At 40.4% G+C, this 22,495-nt stretch overlaps 1 protein-coding gene across 1 annotated transcript in view; it reads right to left on the minus strand.

The window, feature by feature from the left end:
• PTPRQ (protein tyrosine phosphatase receptor type Q) overlaps positions 1-22,495 on the minus strand; it is a 135,379-nt gene that overhangs the window by 50,501 nt on the left and 62,383 nt on the right. Inside the window, exons 30-35 of the mRNA XM_048501555.1 lie at positions 20,957-21,250; positions 20,029-20,304; positions 18,295-18,446; positions 12,848-12,989; positions 11,175-11,444; positions 5,332-5,658 (exon numbers count right to left, since the gene is read on the minus strand). Coding sequence (XP_048357512.1) covers positions 5,332-5,658; positions 11,175-11,444; positions 12,848-12,989; positions 18,295-18,446; positions 20,029-20,304; positions 20,957-21,250 — 1,461 coding nt within the window. The remainder of the gene's footprint in view (positions 1-5,331; positions 5,659-11,174; positions 11,445-12,847; positions 12,990-18,294; positions 18,447-20,028; positions 20,305-20,956; positions 21,251-22,495) is intronic.

Consider the following 22,495-nt stretch of genomic DNA (forward strand, 5'->3'; position numbering starts at 1 on the left):
ACTAGGCATTACTAATATTGATGACACATTGATGACTATTTGCATAGCATCCAAACTGTGTATAATATGACAAGTTGTTGCTTGAGGCAATAAAGATCATTTTTTTTCTTTGTAGGGAGAAGCTTTTGAAAACCAACTAAAATTGCTGGGTTTGAACACTGGCAGTCAAGTTTTAAAAAGTCAACATAGACTGAGCTCCATGGTAGCCGGCATGCATATGGCCAACTCAGCCTGTGGCAACATTACTAGAAACCAACAAAGACTGAGTGAAAGCTACAGCTGACACAGGCTCAAAGGGACTTGCATATACTTCTCATAGAAATTCATTTAGGATCAAGATATTAATATGTTTTAACCCTTCTTCAAAAGTGGCTTGACATTCCCTCACTGGCTTTCATCATAACTGAAGAATGTACACCAAGAAATAGAATTTACATCAAATAACTGGTATGAACTAAAACAGGACTGGAAACTGCAGATGTGTTAACTTCTCTACAAAGGCTTTACAACAAACATCTTACATAAATAAACTTGTACCAATGGTAACTGTCACATACTGATTTAAGACTGTTTGTGAAATGAGTCTAGCCACTAATGGGGTAAGATATCACTATACCCTTTTTCTTATAAATCACGGCAATTTACTCAGTAGGAATGACCTAGTCTTATTCACTCATTCCTCCTATAATCCAATCACTTCCTCTCATGAGCACTTTTCTTGAGGTTTTCACAATAATGCATTTTCTGTAACTAATAACCATCATTTCCTGATTATCATGCTTCTATGCTTGCACAGGAATGTGGGTCTTATGGAGGTCAGGGTCATTTTTTCCCATCCATCTGTGTCCTGATGTTAAGGCAGCAGTTAAGTTGGTTAGCTGGAAGGTACGTCTGGCTAGCTTATCATCTTACAAAGCTGCTCATCAAAAAGCAAGGCTGAGTCTCAGATGCTCAGTTATATCCTCTGACCCAAGATCTGTTCATTTAACTTGGGGATGTACTGGCAGAAGACTTTTAAAGATAGCGCTATTATTATCTAAGTATTTTAATGTAAATTTATGTTTGCCTCTTTATTACAGAAAAAAATATATATCAAACCTGGTAATTTGGGGTGAAAAAACCATGAGTGTCTAGTGCCTCCAATATTTTGTGTGCTGATGTATGGAGGCTCACTTAAACCGATAACCACAAACTCAGTTTCCTTTTTGGAATGAACTTAGCCACAGCCCACTTTATTAAACAACTGTAGGAAGCTGGGTAAGCATAAGGGGCACTTCCTGGCCACCTGCCCATCAGCAACCCTGCTGAACCCTGTGTTTTCCCCAATCCCAGTGTTGTGGAATAGGAACAGAAAATTACTAGGTGCCACCTGAGTGCGTGCCCATTAGGTGACACCCCTTCCTGCCAGGGGTAGCAGGCTCCCTAGCTGAGCCTCTGTGGCTTGAATTATCAAGCCTGCCCCACCCCAGACCTCTTATTGAGGCCCCCAGCCAGGGGGAAGTCCGGCGTGCAAGCTCAGCTTCCCCAGAAAGAATGTGCTCCTATGCCCATACCTGCCAAGGCTACGACGTAAAGAATTAACAATCAACGAATAAACTCAACAAGCCTCACTCAAAAAGAGGGAAGGACAGTGGGTCCGCTTGCTCTGAAGCCTTGAAAGAGGCCAGGGCCTGCCTTATATAGGTGCGCCTCAGCCCCCCATCACGTGACTCCGGCCTGGGCATGCTCATGCGCAGTGCAATGGGCCTATCCCTTCTTGCCCATCCCCAGCTGCAACAGCAGCCCCAGGTAAGTCTGGAGCTGTGTTTTACTGATAAACATGTGTGAGGTGAAGTGAAGTAAAATTCATTTCATTAGGGCAATTTCCATGAAAATTATGAAATTCCTAGATGCAATCCAGTATTGTTCTCTTTTCCATTTAATCTGAGAAGAACAACTCTGCAGCAAACGTTATTTGGTGATTGTATTGTCAAAGGCTTTCATGGCTGGAATCAACTAGCTGTGTGGGTTTTCTGGGCTATGTAGCTATGGACTGGTCATTTTTGCTCCTAACGTTTCATCCGCATCTACGGCTGGCATCTTCAAAGGTATGTCACAGCGAGACCGTTCTTACTTCAAAAAAGATATGGACAGAATGGAGCAGGTGAAGAGGAGAGCAAATCTTGGGCAAATTTCTGGGGGTGCCTGCAGGGGGCGCATTTTTAGATGTATAGGCACCAAAATTTTAGGGTATCATTAGGAGACTGTCCTGATGATACCCCCAGGTTTGGTGCAGTTTGGTTCAGGGGGGCCAAAGTTATGGAGCATCAAAAGGGTAGCCCCCATCTCCTTAGCTCCCATTGGAAAGAATGGGGGATAGGGCTGAAACGTGAAAACACCAAAAAAATAAAAATGCATCCAAAATTCTCGGACGTTCCCACAGATTCGGGCAGTCCACATATGCAAGGTTTGGAATTCGGCCAATCCGAGCCCACTGATCCGAATCTGGTCCGAATACGAATTGGAACGAATCTGGCTGGTATCGACCAACTCTACACTTCAAGAGAGCAATCCTGTCCTGCCCCCCACCCCCGCAACCTTCTCTTCTCCAGACTGAACATTCCCAGGTCTCTCAGCCATTCCTCCTAGGCTTTGGTCTCCAGGCCCCTGATTATCCTTGTTACTCTCTTCTTCACCTGCTCCATTCTGTCCACATCTTTTTTGAAGTAAGAACGGTACCCAGTGTTCCAGGTGCAGCCTGATCAATATGGAGAACAGTGGGAATATGACATCATGTGATTTGGATGTTATTAACTAAATTTATTGACTTTTAAATGCAATCCTGTGTAGGCAAAACTAAGCAGGGTATTCACCATTTTAAAAATGGTGCAATAATGCTGCAGATGACACTGCAGATAGAATAAATGTGTCAGTATGGTGAATAGAGGCCTATGGACTGGTTTGCATGTTTGCCCTACCTAGATGCATGCAAGTTGTATGCTCATACATTGTTTTTGTATTATCAATACTTCACATTTTTTGCCTGTCTGCAGTTTTTGATGAACCCATCAAGGTAAGAGGTGGGACAGAAGGCATGAATCTGATTCTCTTCCCATTTTACACAAGTTCATTCTGCCTATACTTTCTTTTACCCAAAGTTAATGTTTCACATAAAATCTGTTCACACTGCAAGAGGTAATGTGAGAAAACTTAGGTCAACTCTGAGATGAATATATGTAGGAATGCAAAACAGCTGTCCCTAGGTTTGCCAACTTCTCTTGGCAGTGCTGCCAACATAAAAATCTGGTAAGCAGAAATTTAGCAGGTACAGTTTTGCACCATTAAATGTTCATGCCAGGAAAAATCTTACTAATGAAACTACTGTTTTAGTTACCTAGTGGCTGCAATGTACAAACTAGGACTGGGTTCCTCAACAATGGCTGAACAGCTTACACTCTAGGTTACAAGTTGTAACTGAAATGTCTTCATCTTCTATGAAACAAACATATATTTAAAAATTATAGTAACTATATAAAATTATGTTCACTAGAAAATAGATCTCGCTGCAAAGTGGTTGTATAATTTGTCAGCAATGCAATGACAGCTTATTAGCCAGAAAAACAGTCCCTAGGAAAACAACCTATATAATATGAGATTGCAAATGCCTTAGCAGACCAGGTGCTCGGGAGCAACAGCAACAGAAGGCCATTGCTTTCACATCCTGCATGTGAGCTCCCAAAGGCATCTGGTGGGCCACTGTGGGTAGCAGAGTGCTGGACTAGATGGACTCTGGTCTGATCCAGCAGGCTCATTCTTATGTTCTTAACCTATAAAACAGAAGTCTGCAAGCTCTGTTTAAATGTGGGAGCAGAAACAGAATTCATGATACAGTTCCAGGGCATTCTAAGCCAAGGAACACCCTACAAAACTTGCTAAATGTACTTCGAGTACTCCAATTCTGTTTAGGATTGAACTGTTCAAAATGTAATATTAGTGTTCCTGTGGTATGAAGGTTTGCGTAAGATTTTTAAAAGTTCATTTTCATGAGCCTTCCCAGAATTATTGCTTTTAAAATGGAAAGGAATCAGTTCCAAATTGTCAAAACCATGTCATGAGTGAGCTAATTTCCACAGTGACTAGTTCATTATAACACTGTGAGTGCCATAATCCAAACCAGACCTGAGCGCTCTGCACAAACACCTGCAATATCCTCTGATTTGTCTTTCAAATAACCCATATAATCCTTAATACCCCAAAAGAGTTTGGAGATTAGTTGTAGCAGCTTTCATTTTATGTATTCAATTTATAGACCATCCTTCCCCATACAAGCTCAGGGCAGCTCACAACAATGGATAAAATACAATAAAATCAATAATAGGTATTCTCATATACATCTTGGAGCCCCTGACCTCCACCAAGGGGAATAAAACATCAATTTAAATGATATTCTCCATAAATTCACTACTTACACAATGACTAGATGAAAGGAAGGAAAGGGAAGGGAAGGGGAAGGGAAGAAAGGGGAAGGGAAGAGATATGCTGCCAGTGCTCATATATTTTAAACCTCTTTATCAAATTCCTAGACTAAACAATAGTTGGTAACAAGATGGAAATTCTGATTCTGGAGCAAATATTGCCTTGATGTTCCTAGGCAACTCTTCCACAGAAAACTTGAAAGGAAGAATCACCATCATTAAATTATTGAAGTTTTCTGTGAATGGAAACATGAAATACATTTTCACTTACTGTATTAAACAATTTCCACAACATAAAAAGAAAATTCTAGATTTAATAGCTGTTTTTCTCAAAATTAGGATAAGCAGCTGTTAAGGTCTACCAAGTGAAAAATCTCTCCCAGAACTGCTAATAATCAGTACAGTTTCTTGATACAGAACATTAAAGTTTTAAATTCCCCAATTATGCCACTTTAGGGAACTGAAAAGAGATTCTGTACTTTTTGCTCTGAAAGCATCATCTTTGTAAAACCTTAGACCACATTTTACTACCAATATAAGAGGGAAAGGCTCATTAGCATTACCATCTTATTTTGTACATTTGAAACATGACTTTCTATTTATTTTTTTGGCTACAATCTCCTTCTGTGGAAACTGCAATAGTCACAAGAAACAGAAATAAACAGCTATTATGCAGTGCAACAGTGCTGTTCTAAAACACTCTTTCTCTTTCATGGCTATCACAGTTTACTGAATATTTAAACTCTGGGTACCTCAGGACACACTTTGATAAGCATAAGATAACTGTATGACCAAGTTCATTCTGAGAGTTGCTCCTGATCATCACAGATCTAAAGTCAACATAAAACTCAGAAGAAGAATAGTTATTCTTACTTACAGCCCGGCAGAGTTTGTGTAGAAATCCAAGGTGAAGCGCTGCCATAACCGGCATTTGTGCTAGCAGAAATTCGAAATCTGTACCATCTGAATTTTTTTAAATCATCAACTGTTTCCTCTGTAAACGCACCACTGTGATATGAATATTGATCCTTCTCATGTTCAACACATTCAGCAGCTTCCCAATTATTGCAATGGATAGATTGTAACTGCGAAGTAATTTTGTAGTTTAGAAAGTAGCCAAAGATAGTAACTGGCATTCTCCATCTCAAGGTCACACTGGTTGACTGTACATTTGTAAATGCGATATCTCTGGGAGCACTAGGAACTAAACAAATTAAAACAAAACTTCAGTTTTATGTATCTCCCTTTACACTGAGAAGCAATCTGTGTTGAAAATTATGCTAAATTTACATTTAATTATGTCTCGTATTAAAAAATGTTTCATATTGTGATGATGAAATACACAGGCATAAACAACACATACTTTCCTTAATTACTGACCTAAGAATAACTACCAACATCATAAGAATTACTGACCTAAGAAGAAGTACCAACATAAAAAAGAAGGATTTGTAATGAACATTATAATATTGAACTTTTCCATGATATGTTGTCACTATGCTCAGGAGCAGATGTTGGCAGGGAGAAGGGAATATTTAGCAGAGTTTTCATCATAGATTCACCATCTTTTAATGCCCTAATTGGTATTTTCTTTCCCCTTTGAAAACTCAAACTCTCAGACAATTTTTTTCAAATATCAACCTAGTCAAATTTCTAGAACTGAAGCATTTACTTATGTTAAACATAAATATACGATGCCTCAAAACTGGTTCAAAGCAGCTTACACTCTTATGCATACAACAGCTCATTCATTTCCTGAATATTTCATTTGTAAATAGGGATGTTGCCAAGCTACCTACAATTCGTCATATCCCTTGATGCTGGGACTAGCTTCCCTTCCTTTTCATCAAGCAACTGAACAAAAACTCTGACCATCGCAGAAACAAAAAGCAGACAGCAGCATCAAAACAACTGCACCTCATTCAGATATGATAACTTGGAACAGAGCAAGTGACCTGAGGAGATAACTGAAAGAAGTGGCACCATGTCCAGCACTGTATATTCAGTCCCTTAATCAACAATCCTTAGTAATTAATTAGAGTGCCTTTACCCACTAGCAGAACTTGTCATCAAAAGTATTTCTATCACCTAAACATTGGCTTCAAGTCCATATCTGCACAAGTCACGCCTCTGTTTCACTTTAGATCATTTGAGCAGTTCAAATGCCCACCAAACATCACCTCTTGGCTTAGATTGAGCTTGGCCTCCAAAAACACACACTTCTTCACCTGGAACTGTCCTTAGCATACTTTACATAGAATGTCCTCAGGACCCTATACTAACCTTCCCCTCCCTCCGAGCCACATATGCCTTTAAACATCAGGGTATTTACCTGAGCTCTTCCCTCCTGTCTTTCTAAATCTGAAAAAATATCATGTTTTTTCTTTTTTTACGGTCTGCTGCTTGCCTGAGACCATAATCTGCAAAAACATTTTACTTAGCCTCTCATTGGATGATGACAGTGCATGACTATATCTCTCCAATTGGGGATACTTGGACCTTTGCCTTGATGCTTGAGCCATTCTGGACTATCACGCAAGCTGTCTCTCCCTCGTTTTGCCTTTCTGCTTTTTCTCATGAACAGAAATGCTTGTATAACTTCTGAGTGCCTGGAATAACTGACACTTTATTGAGGTTCTGGTACTGAGCAGTTATATTCACTGCTGAATAGAAGGAAAGACAGCATAATATAGTTCTTAGAAGGGAAGGCATAATGGTCCAATCCTATCAGATCTCAGATGTTAAGCAAGGTTGGAACTTTGAAGGGTGACCACTCTGAAGAGGAAGGCAAACCACCTCTACTTCATAATTGCCTTGTAAGTCCTTTGCTGGGGTCACCATAAGTTGGCTGCAATTTGACAGCACTTTACACACACAATATTATTTTGATTAATTGATGTTTGCTAATTCCTCATCTCAGATATTTTATGAATAAGCTATATTTTGTTTTCTCCAGATGTCAATATTCCTTACAAGTTTGTAGTATTTTCCCAACACTGAGACATATATCCTTTATGGTGTATGAATCACTGCCTAGATTTGAGAATTTTAACAGTGCAATACTAAAGAGAGTTAATCCAGACTAAACCAGTTAACATGAATAGGCTTACATCAGTGAAAGACCAAGACATCTAAAAAAGGCAGTTTTGTGATACACCTCTGAAGATGCCTGCCACAGATGCAGGTGAAATGTTAGGAACAAGATCTACCAGACCATGGCCACATAGCCTGGAAAACCACCACAACCAGTTGAATCTGGCCGTGAAAGCCTTTGACAATACATTAAACCCTTCAGTGTTATCTCCTCTCCAGGCAGGTTTCCTCTGCGGGGTTGGTGTGTCCCATGCAGGTAGGCTTTCAATGACCAGACACCAGATAGAGGGAGGACAAGTTCAAGGCTCTCGTATGACCGCTCTACTTCTCTGGACTCTGGCACAGTATGTGCTGACTAGGAACCAGCACTGCAATTTATACTTTTGGGCCAGACAGACATAACAGGCAACCCAAATGGAGTTTGAATATCCCAGGGAATGAAAATCATCCCAGTCTTGGGCAGTTTTATTTGGGAAGATTAAGCTTTTCCTCTCTTTTTGTGTCCTATCCCTCAAGGTACAAAGCTTTGTAAAGTTCTAGCTAGCAGAAATGCATAACAATCACTGGCTGGCTGAGTCACCCAGTCTCCAATTTGTTGCCCTGGAAACAAATTAACAAAACAACAGTGTTCCAGGGAAGGAAAGAGCGAGAGGCTCAGCCAGAGCCAACTCAAACACCCTTTCTGCAGGGCTTCAGGCTGCTCCTGCCTCCCAGGCCCCACCAGAGCGCCTCCAACACACACAGCAATGGTAAGTAAAGTGGAAAGAGATTATCTGGGAGGGGGGTTCTCTAGTTTTAATTATACAAGAGCTTAAATTTAAGGGGTGGAGGAATTCTCTATACACAGTCAAGTTAGTGAACTTTAAGGGGTGGAGGGATTTTAACTATACACAGTCAAGTTAGTGAACTTTAAAAGGAGTCCAAGACAGCTAGTTTAAATCCTTCGAATGCGGTTTAAATCCCCCAAATGCAGAATATCTATTTGTCATTCAACATTCTGAGCTATTTGGATCGGCTTTTATTAGCTCTGCTTGTATTCAGGGCTGATAAAAACCAGAAAAAGATGAATACAGCTTTTTTGATATTTTTTTTAAAAATTCAGATATACTGAATCACCAAGCCTACCTGCCTTATTTTGTTTTAGAACAAAAACCATACTGTCTTTCTCAGCCTTGCCATGGTGGGGGGGGGGGGGGGGGGGAGGCTTTACAACACATTATCTTCTGACCTCTAATGGTAACAAGGAGGTTAAAGGAATGAAATATTGAAAGTTGATGGTATTTAAGTACTGTATGTAATGTAATTTAAGTTGGGATGCATAAATCTGTAAACTTTCAGTTACTAATGACTCCAGCTTAATCCATCCTTTGAAAAATCTAAGTTTGAGTGATATTTTATATTCTATCATTATATTCATTTTTAAAATATCTATTTATAGCCATCAAGTTTAAGATATCTTTGAAAATGATTTAAATGCATTCTTGCATTTGAAGTGCTAAAAAAAATCCTTTCTACTTTCTAGAATTGTCAATGGGTCAGAATTATTATTTTTTCCCCCCAAACATCAAAGAGTGTTAATCTCACTTGATGTTTTCCTCTTTTTGGTCGAGGTGAACAAACAATGTGGTTGTTTTTAGCAATGTAAATTATAAGTGGTATATTAACTAATGGAGGTGTATTCATTTGTATCTAAATTGTTTTGTAAATTTGACATATTCATATGAGCCTGCAGATAAAATAGGGTATATGTGATTGATCCTTTGGTGGCATTATTATTTATCTTTGATAAACTATGTATTTCAGACTAGACAACTTCAAGACAGACATGCTATTAGATTACAAATACAAATAACTATAGTGCATGCAATCAACAATAGATTCTTCCAGTATTACCAGAAATCCTCGTATTTTTGTAAGCACAGAGGGTGTTAGTTTCAGTGGTTCTTAGTGTAATCCTGTAGGTATTTGAATTTTGCAAATGCAACTCACTGATCATTGGTATACTAATTTTAAGATAACAAAAGTTCACATTAGTTAATCATTTGATTTGCATAAACACTTTCAGATTGAGTAAATGTTCAGCTGTCCAGAAACATTCTCCTCACAAAAATATAACTAGAATATCTCTTTAAAAGCTATTTTGAAAAGTCCTTCATACAAAACATGTCAGTTTTAGTCTGTCTTAATGATATTTTTATTATTTATTTATTCACAAACATTTTATGCAATCATTTCATCCAGTCAGAGTCTACAAAGTGGTGACTTTAAGACATTAAAACAATTAAAATTACAGATGGAAGTATACATTTCAATTTAAAAATAATAATAAACACTAGAAGAATGTAAAAAAACTTTTGGAGGAGTATGCTGGGAGAAACAAAAACGTCTTCACCTGCTGGCAAAAAAACACTGATAGAGGGAGACCGAAAGATATATTTTAAAAAGATGCATTGTCAAGCAGAGCTTTTGTTTCAAATGTTGAAGACTTACTATTTGAGTTCTGTATACCTCACTCACTGAAATTTTGTGGTTGGACCCACTTCCTGTGATAACCATTTTGTGGTTGCACCTACCACCTTGTGCCAGAATTCCAAAGTGTAAGGAATTCCATAGAAGCAGAAATAAAAGGCTTTTTGGGTGTAAAAGACCGTTTATTCAGACATCCTAGAAAGCTCACGTACACGCAGTGGCAGGAATAAGATCTCCCGCCAGAAGCACAGGTTATAACTCTGTCCATCCCATCCCCCCTCCCGGATTCCCATGGGAACGGAGGTCTCATCTCCCTCGCAGAGATAAGGTCTCCGCCGGAGAAGTTGGCCCATCGCCCGGGCTGTGGAATGTAGTCAAGGCCAGGCGGCTGACCCGTTCATCAACACCATTGAATCCTTTACACAAAGGAGCCCACAAGATCCAAATGGTTGGGGACCCCTGCTGTAAGCACTTCACTATTGAAACTATACATACAGTACCCTAATAATGTAACAAATTTTTTCTTCACAAACAATTCAATTCAATTGTGATAAACCCAACATAAAAACAATCAAGAAATCCTTCAAAGACCATTGTTCAGAGGCTTTGAAATGAGTCAGGGCACTTGCTGTCAAGAATAAATGCTTTGGCAGTGACTCAGTGTTAGCTATGTGTCTGTGACTAACATAGGCTACCGAAAATAAGTAGTTGAGAACGATAAAACTATTTCCATTCCTAACCATGAATCTCCAGTTTCAAGTAGATACTGCCTGACAGAAAACAATTCATGTAAACATAGCTAAGAAATATTAACCTAACCATTTTCTTTTAGCAAATATTTGGATACCAGCTTCTTAGCATATTTACTTAGAAGTATGTCCCAGACATTTCTACAGAATGCTAATTTCCAAGTAAATTTCAATAAAACTGGAATTCATAATTATGCAGCAGAAATGTAATTTATCCTCACCATGTGGATTTGTCTTTCTTACCACTGATAATAAAATCTTACTCTTATAAATTTTACTCCTTTGAATTCTTAAGAATATTTTCTCAATCCTTGATAAAAATGCAATGATTAGGTTGCATGATAAATATTAACAGAGCGGAAAAATTATTAAAACCAACAAATGTAATTTTATTTTCAGGAATTGTTACCTGTTTCAGGAAATGTGATGACATTCAGCACTGTAATACCGCACCGGCGGCTGTTACGGCTTTTATTTTGAAACTGGTAAGAGATTTGTTGATAACGAAGACCGAAAGTATGCATTGTTTCATTATCAGAAGACAAGATTGTTGAATTCCTTCCAAACATTATGATGTAATAGGTAATAATCCCATTTGTTTTCAGAGGAGGGTCCCAATAGACAAAGACCGATTGCCAACTAGTTGCAGTACACTGGATATTCTGAACAGTATCTGGAACTTCAAAGAAAAGCATGCACCAGAGGTTAACATTCCTACAAAAGTACACGGGCAGCTGCATTAAAGTATATTTTAGGATGAGTACTGCAATGTTTCAAGAGCAAACATTCCAGTCTTCAATACAGACAGTACCACAAGAGCTCATGAGTAAAGTTGTTAAGAGAAATCCTTGGTTTCACATTCTAGATATTGCGCAATTCCGACACTGCTTGCAACAAGGTTTCTCAAACCGATAAGAAGCTTGGATAAATTTTGCACAAAATAAGGTTTAGCAAAATCTACAATCAGGTAAAGGAATCTGTGGTTCACCAAGTTCTGATGCTATAAAGCATTTCAGACAAGTGGTCAGCTTTATTCTACACTGCTGCAAAAGCCTTGCACTGCAACACAGAAGTGTAGCTGGGCCAAACTGCGCCCGGTGCACAGTGTGTTTTTTCTGCCCCCCATGCCCCCCGTGGCGCCCCCTGCCCCCCTTCCTACACTTACCTACGTTCCTTTTCTATTTCTAGTACTTTTTGAGGCTGAAAAAAGCGGCCTCTTCACAGTTCAGGGAAAAACTGCCTGACGAACTATATTTCCCAGGAGACCTTGTGACCCCAAAGATCTCCTGGGAACTGTAGTTCCTCAGGCAGTTTTTAGCCTGAAATGTAAATAGGTCACTTTTTTCAGCCTCAAAAAGTACTTAAAAAAGAAAAGGAATGTAAGTAAGTATGGGAAGGGGGGCGGGGTTGTGTGTGCCGCAGGGGGTGCTGTGAGGGGGCTGCTGGGGGGGGCACAGGGAAAAGGGGGAGGGGCCAGGGGCGATTTCCCTCCCCCCAGGCATGCATCTGGTGCACGACGCACCACCCGTCCCCTTGGCGCTATGCCACTGCTGCAACAGTTAAAACAAAGTCCTAAACCAGGAAAGTGAAACAAAAGAAATAAAGCTCCTTTATTTTATAGCTATTTTATTATTATAGCTATTTTAATATTATAGCTATTTTAATCTCTGTTTACAACATTTTTCCCAAGTATCATTATGTTGAAGTTATAGTAATATGACCAATGCCAGCTGCTGAACCAGCAAGGGATATAGCTTTCAGGCACAGAAGTATGGCACCAAAGCCTCCTATGACATTGCAACAGAGCAGAGAAAAGGTTTGTATGTCCACCTCCAACTGTCTGATCATCATGTACATTGAACAACCAATAGCTCAACTCAGATAAATTGAAAGCCAGGATTTTGTTCCATTACCTTCTGTCTGGAGAAATATAAATGAAACAGATAAAAAAATGCATGTTGAATCAAGTTGTTATTACTACATTGCTTTAAGTTACATAATATTTGGAGAAAGTAAAAATAATTTAATTATTCTATGAAAGCAAATGCTATGAACCCAACACTGCGTTTTAATCAATCTAACCTGATTCCTTTGTTGTAAATTGAATAATATTACTTAATTGATTGCCATTTCCAAATCTTGTAAATGCAGATACACTGATGAAGTAGGTGGTGAATGGTTCTAGCCCAACAATATTAGCTTCCGTTTGTGAACCTGAAACATTCTTAGATAAAGAAAGCAATTACTGTACAAATATTATTTTGGAAGGTTTTCTATAGCAGTCTGGAAACATTAGTTTCTCACAAGAGTTTTGAGCTACTCCATGACATTTTAAAAAATCTTTTCTTAGAACCATAACATATATAAATCCCTCTAGTTTAAAAAATGGCTCCTGTTACTTGATGGAAGGTTTGCTATGCTGTCCTAAAAAAGGTCTGATTTTTGCTTGTTACAGATTCAACAAGAATGGGAACAAAAAAGATCCTAGTCAATGAAAGCAACCTGACTCAATGACGCTCGCGCCAAGGCCGCCATCACGACACCCTAAGGGACGGCAAAAACGCCGTCCCCAGGGAGCCATTCGCACAGGCAGCGCTGCTAAAACGCAGTAGCGCCGACCTGGCTCCCCTCCACCACCCCCAGGGCGGCGTCAGGCCGCCTCCAAAAACCTCCCTCCTGGAGGGAGGTTTTTGGAAAACAGTGCGTTCCCGCCAGCATGAGCTGCAACGGCACCGCCGAGGAACATGCTGTTTCCCCGGCCCTCTCCCGCACTCACCTCGCGATAGCCCTGCAGTGGCGTTCCTACCCTAGGGACATGGGGTGCCGCTTTGTTCCCGGCGCCCCCATTTGGTCAGCGTGGGGGCGCCAACATTTCAGGGTCGCTTTGTATGTTTTTTACATTTTAAAGTGTTTTTTCACGTTCCGGCCTGCAGGGGGGCGCATTTTTTTAAAGGAGCTAGCGGCACCAATAATTTCGGGGTACCACCCAGAGACTGTCCTGATGATACCACCCAAATTTGGTGATGTTTGGTTCAGGGGAAGCAAAGTTATGGACACCCAAAGGGGGTGCCCCCATCCCATTGTTTTCAATGGAGAGCTAACCTGAGATGAGGGCTACCCATTTGAGGACAATAACTTTAGTCCTCCTGAGCATAACTTCACCGAATTAAATCTTGGGTGGCATCACTGGACAGTATTAACAGATGATACCCCCTGAAATTTTTTGGGGTCACTAGCTGTGCCGAACAATCCACCCTTACAAGGCACCCCAAGAAATTTGCCCAAGATTCTTTGTTTTGCAGTGACTTTTGCTACATTGTAGCCAATGGGGAATTTCTGAGTGTGTAGAGCGGAAGGAGCTGCACATTTTTTTTTGAAGATAGAGGCACCAGACTTTCAGGGTGGCTCCAGGAGGGCATCCTGCTAATTGCAATCCAGAGTTTGGAGACTTTTTGCTTTATGGGGGGGTTCACAATTTTATGGGCCCCCCAAAGGCTTCAATTTTGTTTCCTTGCTCCTGCACATGAAAAAGCCTGTGGGCTGAGTTCTCCCCAGAACTTTCTCTCAACTCCCCCACTCCAGAAGCAAAGCCTCACGCAAGCGGATGCTTTATTACTCTAAAGGTCTCTTGGAGCCACCTTGAAAGTCTGGTGCCTCTATCTTCAAAAAATGTGCAGCCAGCGCTTACACACTCAGAAATTCCCCAGAATTTGCCAGGCTCTTCAGCCAGAAGGATTCTTGTGGTGGGAAAAATTACTTTCCCCACCATAGACTTCAATGGGAGCTATCTGTTATGCCCAGATGGCTCTGTGGGTAGAAGGTTTCAAACAGGAGGCACTTTGTGGTAGGGATGTTATTTGCTCTGAGTGGGGGCATTTCCTGTGTAGGGCTGCGCAATGGTGTGTGAGTCTCCTGAAAAGGAAATCCAGCCAAATTTGCTTAAAATATGTGTGGAAGAGGAGAAAATGCTGTGGGCACCGAGTTGAAGGTGAACCTGATGCCCACAGCATTAGAGCCATCACAGGCAAATCCTTTAGCAAAAAGCAAGTTGGCTGGTTCCTTTCCAGGAGATTCACACCAGCAGCCCTACAGGAAATAAGAGATTGCCCCCCGCCCAGAGAAAAACTCCTACCACGAAGTGCCCCCTGTTCAAACCTCTACCACAGAGCCAGCTGGGCACATAACAAGAAAGTCTCCATTGAGAGTCTATATGGTAGGTATAATAATTTTCCCACCACCAGAACATACACATCATGCGGAAGCTTGATGGCGGGCAGATTCCCTGGGGAATTTCACTGAAGGAAGTGTGTAATGGCAGTGACTTCACACATTTTTGAAGACAAAGGCGCCAGACTTTCAAGGTGGCTCCAAGAGGCCTTGGAGTAATAGCATCCAAGCTTGGTGAGCTTTGCTTCTTTGGGGGTGGGTGGAGGCTGAGAAGTTCTGAGAGAACGCACCCAGCAGGCTTCATGTGCAGGAGGGGGGAAACAAAATAAGCCTTTGGGGGGGGCCCATAAAATTGGACAGAAGCAAAGGTCTCTAAGCCTGGATGCAATTAGCAGGATGCCCCCTCCTGGAGCCACAACTTTGAAAGTCTGGTGCCTCTATCTTCAAAAATGTGCAGCCTGCCTCAGAAATTCCTCATTAGCTGCAGTGGAGCAAAGTCACTGCAAAACAAAGAATCTTGGGCAGAATTTTTTGGGGTGCCTGGAAGGGATGATTACTTTTTTTACAGCTAGTGACACCAAAATTTCAGGGGTATCATCTGTTAACTATTCTTATGATGCCATTCAAGTTTGGTGAAGTTATGTTCAGGGTGACCAAAGTTATTGTTCCTCAAATCGGTAGCCCCCATCTCAGGTTAGCTCCCATTGAAAACAATAATGGGGATGGGGGCACTTAGCCCTTTGGGGGGGTCCATAACTTTGCTTCCCCTGAACCAAACATCACCAAATTTGGGTGGTATCATCAGGACAGTCTCTGGATGGTACCCGGAAATCATGGTGCAGCTAGCTTTAAATGCACTCCCTGCAGGCCGAAAAAAAACCAAACACTGTGTAATAACCCCAAATGCCCAAACTGGTCATGGTGGGGAGGGTGGCCGCCCATACAGCCAGGCCGTGGGGCGCTAAAGCCTTCAGGTTTTGTTGTCCCGGCGCCAGTTTGCTCTAGGGTACGCCTCAAAATGCTCGATCCTGCGTCACTCTACTGGTTACAGTTGAGACCACTCCCTCGCCAAGTCCCTCCGACCCTGGAGGTTGGAGGGCAGCGCATGGCGGAAATCTTAGGAGTTCAAAGCAGGCTGCACGGCTAAGACGATGAGGTGAGTGGGGGGGGGCAGGGAAGAGGCGTCTCCATGCGAAGCCGCCTCTCCTGCGCCGGCCTCTGCGGGGGTTGCTCGCATGCTCCCGTGCGAACGGCCCCCACCCCTCCACCGGCAGAATTCCTGTGTGACTGTGATAGTTCAAAGATGCTGAGGACTATATTAAGGTAACATTAAGTTGGGTAACATGGTAACATTCTTTAAATTTAACAGGACTAGATTGCTGCCCTTAGCTCTGTTGGGAACAGCGGGGTATGAATAAAAATACAGATAAATAAAATTAATTAATTAACAGAGTTAATTCTGAAATCTGGATAAAACTCTTGGCATTTCTGAATTGTTTCCAAATTAAACGGAATAATTGCAACATAGCCTGCTTCCACAAAGAAAAGATTTTTTTTTTTTGCAGCTCTCACTTCTGTGAATGCACTGGCATTTGTGATGGCAACAGACTATTCGACACAGAAGTTTCTTTTCCTCAGCCTTCCATGGCCACTATTTTCCCTTCCACTAAAGGGCTTAAAAACACCCAGAAATTACTATACTCTTTTCTACCTAAAGATTAAAGTGGAGTCAGTTGTGGTGCAGTGGAAGAGGAACTAGCATGCTTCTGCAGTAGAAATATAGTTCCTCATGAATATGAGAATTTACATTCATTTTTAAGTGCCACCTTTGTCAAAACCATTATTCTGTGCATTATTAACCATGGTATTTTGATACAAACATTTATAGTGTATCAAATGACTTTCAGCAGCCCTCCCACATCCAGGCCAGGGGTTGTTCTTCCTCCCAGCACTCAAAGGGAAATTCAGGAGGTAGCCCCACAGGGTGATGGAGAAGCAGTTGCATCTCTCTCTTCTGCCTTCCTTAATTTCAGGGTTGGCATTGATGAAAACCCACATGCTCCTCCCACTGGGCACCAAGTGTGCCAACAGAGTCAAGAGGTTCCCTTAGAATCCTGCCCCCTGCAGTGCCAAATTCCACAAGTTGGGCAGCCTGCTAACCACACTAGTTGACCAAGTCCCTCTGGCCACTGCTGCTGACTTTCTGCCTGCCTTCTTCCTCAGCTGTCCCTCAGCTTCTGGCTGCAGCTTCTCCTTGGTAAGCTGGCTTCCCAAAGGGCCATCCTCTCCCTGGCTCACCTCCAGTGCTTCTGGAATCCATCAGTGTGGTGCTGTGCCTCTGCCCACCACCAGCACCCCTCTGTGCCAAAGCACTCACTGGGGTTGCGAGAGGTCAGGCACATCCAAGGGGGAGCCAGCGCTTTAAGGCAGCTCTGCAAATGGGGCTGCAGGAGGAGGACAATGGTGGCAGGCCCGTGGGACACCTCAGACCAAGGTGAAAACTTTGCATTGATAGGTCAGGTTGGGGGCCTGGCGATTCCAAAGCCAGGGTCCCTTTGGGACACCATTTAGGAGGAATCACCCCCTCCCTTCTGAGGTGTTCATCCCATCTTAAACTCCCCCCAACTCAAATTGGACTTCTGTATAAAAAGCATCAAGTTTTTATTTTGTGGTCTGAGTGGGAAGCAGAACTAGGTAGGCACTAGGACCCAAGCAAATTATACTTCCACAAAGAAGGTCCTGGATGTGGCAGATGAATATTCAATTTTGCTTTAATCTTTTGCTGGAAAAGAGTATAAATCTTTATACAGCAACAACATTGTTATGATTGATTGCCATGATAGTTCCTCGCATTCATTGTTTAGAAGTCTCTAATCCTTTTGTTGTAGAGTTACAAGGGGAAAGGGACCCATTTCTCACACATTCACAACAAAAGGAGCTACAGACATTTTGTCTCTTAAAAAACAATAGTTGGAAAATAGGAGATTGTGGAAACATATTGTTATAAGGTTATAGAACTATAGCAATCTAACAACACCCTTTAAAAATAAGGCAAAGGGGAGCAAAACAGAGATTGACCCTTATACGGTCTTCCTCCACCTGGTCCCCAGTAGCATTCAAAGGCACACAGTATCAGCTTGCTTGACTCTCCCTCTCCTCCCAAATCATGCCCCTCCCCCGTCATCTCAGCAGAGGAAATATGTGCTGGAATGGCCTTTTTTGAAAATATTGACTATTTAAAAACTTGTTTCAGAATTTGCTTTGTCCCTTCCCTTAGATGCATTACCTGACACACTACTGGCACTGGTTAAATATTTCTTAACAACAACAATAATTTCAAATATAATATTAATTCTGCATACCTGATAAAATGTAGTTTGACTGCTGTTTTCAAAAATGTTAAAAGTATATCTTTGTATAACACCATTTGGTTGAGAACTTGGATTCCATTTCAGCCCTACATAGTTTGATGTGAAATTGATAACCTGCAGATTCTCAGGAGGAGCCAATGGAACTGAGGAAGAAAATGTTATTTTGCTTAAATCTAAAAACACTACCAAAACCTATGGACACATTGTTATTCACCACAAGAGATTTCCTGTGCCTTCATTTCTAAACCTCTTTAGAATCAACTGTGTGATGTTCGTATTTAGCAAGAAGTTTTAGTTAGGTATAATAAAGCATACTTTTCAGATATATGAATTTCTCTAGAGATTACCAGTAATTAACTGTAACATCTACTGAGTTTTCTACCTAAAGACAGAAAATTTCACATGTGAAGAAAAATCAGTAGGTTAAACCATACGTTCTAAGGAATGTAAATAACATACACAGAGGCTATACAGAGGTCCGCCACCCCATCCTTCAGTGTTTTATTTGGAAAGCAACAAAATTGTGTACTATGACCTGGATGGCCCAGGCTAGCCTGACCTCATCAGATCTTAGCAGCAAAGCAGGATTAGCCCTGGTTAGCATTTGGATGGAGACCACCAAGGAATATCAGGGTTGCTGTGCAGTGGAAGGAAAACCACTTTTGTTAGTCTCTTGCTTTGAAAATCCATAAGGAGTGCCATAAATTGGATGTGGCATAACACCACTTTTCACACACACTAACAAATGGATTTCCTGGAACAGCATGTGGTCTACAAAATATTGGTAATAGGAAAAAAGTATCCCCTTTCTTTTTGTAAAGAGAAAATTTCCATTGGATTCAATGGAGTGTGATAGTGCAATCTATGCACTTCTAGATGGAGAACTGTCCAAAAATTATTAATTATTATTATTACTATATTTTGACTTTCTTAAAAAAAAAAGACTCAAGCCGGCTCAGACCAATAGAAATTTAAAACATAATAAAATTAAATGTACCAGACCAACAATAGCAAAACCCTCATAAAAGTCAATAAAATATTTTGAACACAAGAAAAACAGAAAATGATAAAATAAGCTAAACAAAAGTACCAGTGGAAACACAGAGAGTATTTAAAAATATTAAAATGCCAGTGCTTTAGGAAATAAAATCATTGAAAGTTCCTTTGATCCAAGACAGTTTTAACCAATCTCTGGCAGGCCAAAAGAATGGCACTTCTCCTGCAGCAGGGAATACTATTGCCTAGACATTACAATACAAAGAAATCTTCATATATGTACATGCCATGCTCAAATCTGCAAATGCAGAATAGTGGTTTAGCAGCAATTTTAGGCCATTTCTGCACAGCTAATTACAGCATTGTGCCATTGGTCTTATTGGCAACGCTGCAGCATGGGCAGATGCTCCGTAGACAGGTAGCGCAACCTTTACCTCCAAAAAATATTTCTGCAATTTCTGAAGTTGTGTTTTACTGTATTTGCATACATTCACTACCTTCAGACACTGATTTAACTTTTCTACTATCTCCCTGGAACGTCATGAAAAAAGAGAGAATAACAGCAAACTAATTATACACCAAATGACCGCTTGCCAGCAGTTTCATGTAGATATCAAAGAGTATGAAAGACAAAATGGAAGCCTGAGAAACTCTACAGATAGATCCCAAGAGGTACAGCAGCAATTTCCTAGCACCACTTTTTGGAACCTTCTGGAATTCTTCACTTACCTGATTCATCTGTGGAGAACATAATTACTGCATATGGGCCAAGTCCTTTTACAGTTCTTGCAGAAGCAAAGAAGCTATACAGAGTAAAGGGTGAAAGATCTTCTAAAATGACTGAATCATTGGAGGTAGTAAAGGATGAATTTATTTCTGGTCCTTGCAGCTGTAATTCATATCTCATTATAATGCCATTTGGCTGAGCTGGAGGATCCCAAGATAACATCACAGACGTAGATGAAAGATTTTTGTAAGACTTCATAATTGGTGCAGATTCTGGAACTGCAACATTTTTAAAAAGGAGGAAAATATTGAATTACAAGCATTACAATGAACTACATAGAAAGCACTAGTCAATAATATAAAAGCTCACTTACTTAACATTTATAAATACAAAACAGCCTGACAACAGTAGCTGTGTGCCAGTATATTTCTTAACTAGTGGTAATAAAATTATAGTAAAATTATTAAATAGTGTATTGCACCAATAATAAAACAATTAAGATTACTGTTAAAAAAGAACTTAAGTAAAAACATAATCACCATGAATCACCTAACATTAGAAATATACAATGATTCAGACACTGAAGATAATTTCTCCATTTAGTACAAGTAATTTACTTGATTTAGTTACTTCCTGAAATCTAGAGTGTGCAATTCTGCAATTGCTGTTTTAAAACACATGATATTGTATTCAGCCCCTTTAAGTTTCAAAATAGAGATCTAAAATCACTTGGGCTTCTTTTTAGTTGCTTTTCAGTTTCTGATCCTCAAGCATATTCCCCCTCATGTTTTAAACCTTGATGTTAATATCAGGGCTACAAGTTTTAAAAATGCCCCACAGGACATATAATCTATGCCATGCAATCACAGTTTAAATTATATACTGCTCAAGTTCAGGGAAAACCAAAGAGGAATACAAAAAAAGGCACACCATCTTCTTCAGTTATGATATGAAGTGTAGTAGTATACATTTCAGATAGTCCTTTTTGTGTTGCTGGAGCAATTTTCAGAAGATAATTGGTATATTTGTCCAACTTATCAAAAATTACGTTCGTATCATGCAAAACGAGCAACAGAATCTCACGGTCCATTTGAGCTTCTTGTATTGCCAGTGAAACACTGTAGAAAACTATTCCATTTGGATGGGCTGGGGGCAACCAGCTCACATATACAGCAGTAGATGAAATGTTCTGATAGGTTAGATTTTCGATAGGTCCATCAGGAGCTGTGGGCATGAGTGAACAAAGGTTAAAATATGTACCAAAGGTATATTCTGTATGTACCAAATGTATACTCTAATGTTTAATATTCATGTAGTCACTAAAAATAGTGATAAAACATTGTTTAAATAGAGCGCCTCAAGTAACAGGAAAACTTCTTAGTCTTACCTGTAACTATTAAAAACAAGTAAATACAATATTTGTATGAGAATATATTTCAATCAGAAAGCACAGAAAAGTACTGTTACACCGGGGGTTCTGCAATTTAGCTTTTTGCCTAACATGTTAATTTTCAACATTCATTACATTTTTGTACACAGGGAATATTAAAACATCTCATGGTTCAAATGTCCTCTAAAGTGGAACATGACTACTTCATGTGATTTGATGTGATATACTTGCTTAAGTAGAGTGATGCTTTCTGAACATACTGAACTTCAACCACTTCTGCTTATGCCCACAAATAATTGATGTATACTTAGAAAGAGTTGTACATTTCTTGAGACATCAGTTTGATAACTAAAACTTATTAAACCTCCCAAGAAAACAGGAGTAAGACATGACGGTGGCAGAGGATCTTCTACTCCTTTAACTTCAGATTTTTATCATTTTCCCCCTCAGAATATTTATTCATTTATTAGACTTCTATCCCACCTTTCCCAATCAAGGTCTGGTTCAAGGTAGCTAACAACCAATAAAGCACAATTTAAATAAATAGTGTAAAATCAAAATTTAAAAAGTCTTGCTTTGAAAAAAATACTTCAATGAGCCTTTATTTCAAGGAATATATAATTAGGTGATCTAATGGTTGGGCAGACCAATCCAGAGGGGGGAGGCAAATCCCCCTCTGGAGGCAGCATGGGCTTACACCGGTGGATTTGCCCTCCTCAGGGCACTAATACTGGCAGAGGGAGAAATCCTTCTGGATCTGGTTGCTGCAAGGCCGTGGAATGCCTGATTACATCACCAAGCTCTGTGTTGTTGCTCCTAAGCCAATTTGGCATGGTAAAGGCATTCCCAGGGGTGGAGCCAACTGTGGTTGGCTTCCACTACCTTTAAAGCCTCTGCATGCAGGTGCCAGGTCCCTCGGAGAAACACCACAATTTTCATGGCATATCTCCACTTCCCCGTAAGAGGGATTTAAAGGGTTCTTTAAAAAACTTCCCATGCTGTGGTAAAGCATTTGGAAGGAGCGTGGTAGCACCAGAGCTGTGCTGTCCCTGCTCATCTGACAGCTCTGGATTGGGCTG

Source organism: Sphaerodactylus townsendi, linkage group LG06, assembly GCF_021028975.2.
Source record: "Sphaerodactylus townsendi isolate TG3544 linkage group LG06, MPM_Stown_v2.3, whole genome shotgun sequence".
Classification (NCBI taxonomy): Eukaryota; Metazoa; Chordata; class Lepidosauria; order Squamata; family Sphaerodactylidae; genus Sphaerodactylus; species Sphaerodactylus townsendi.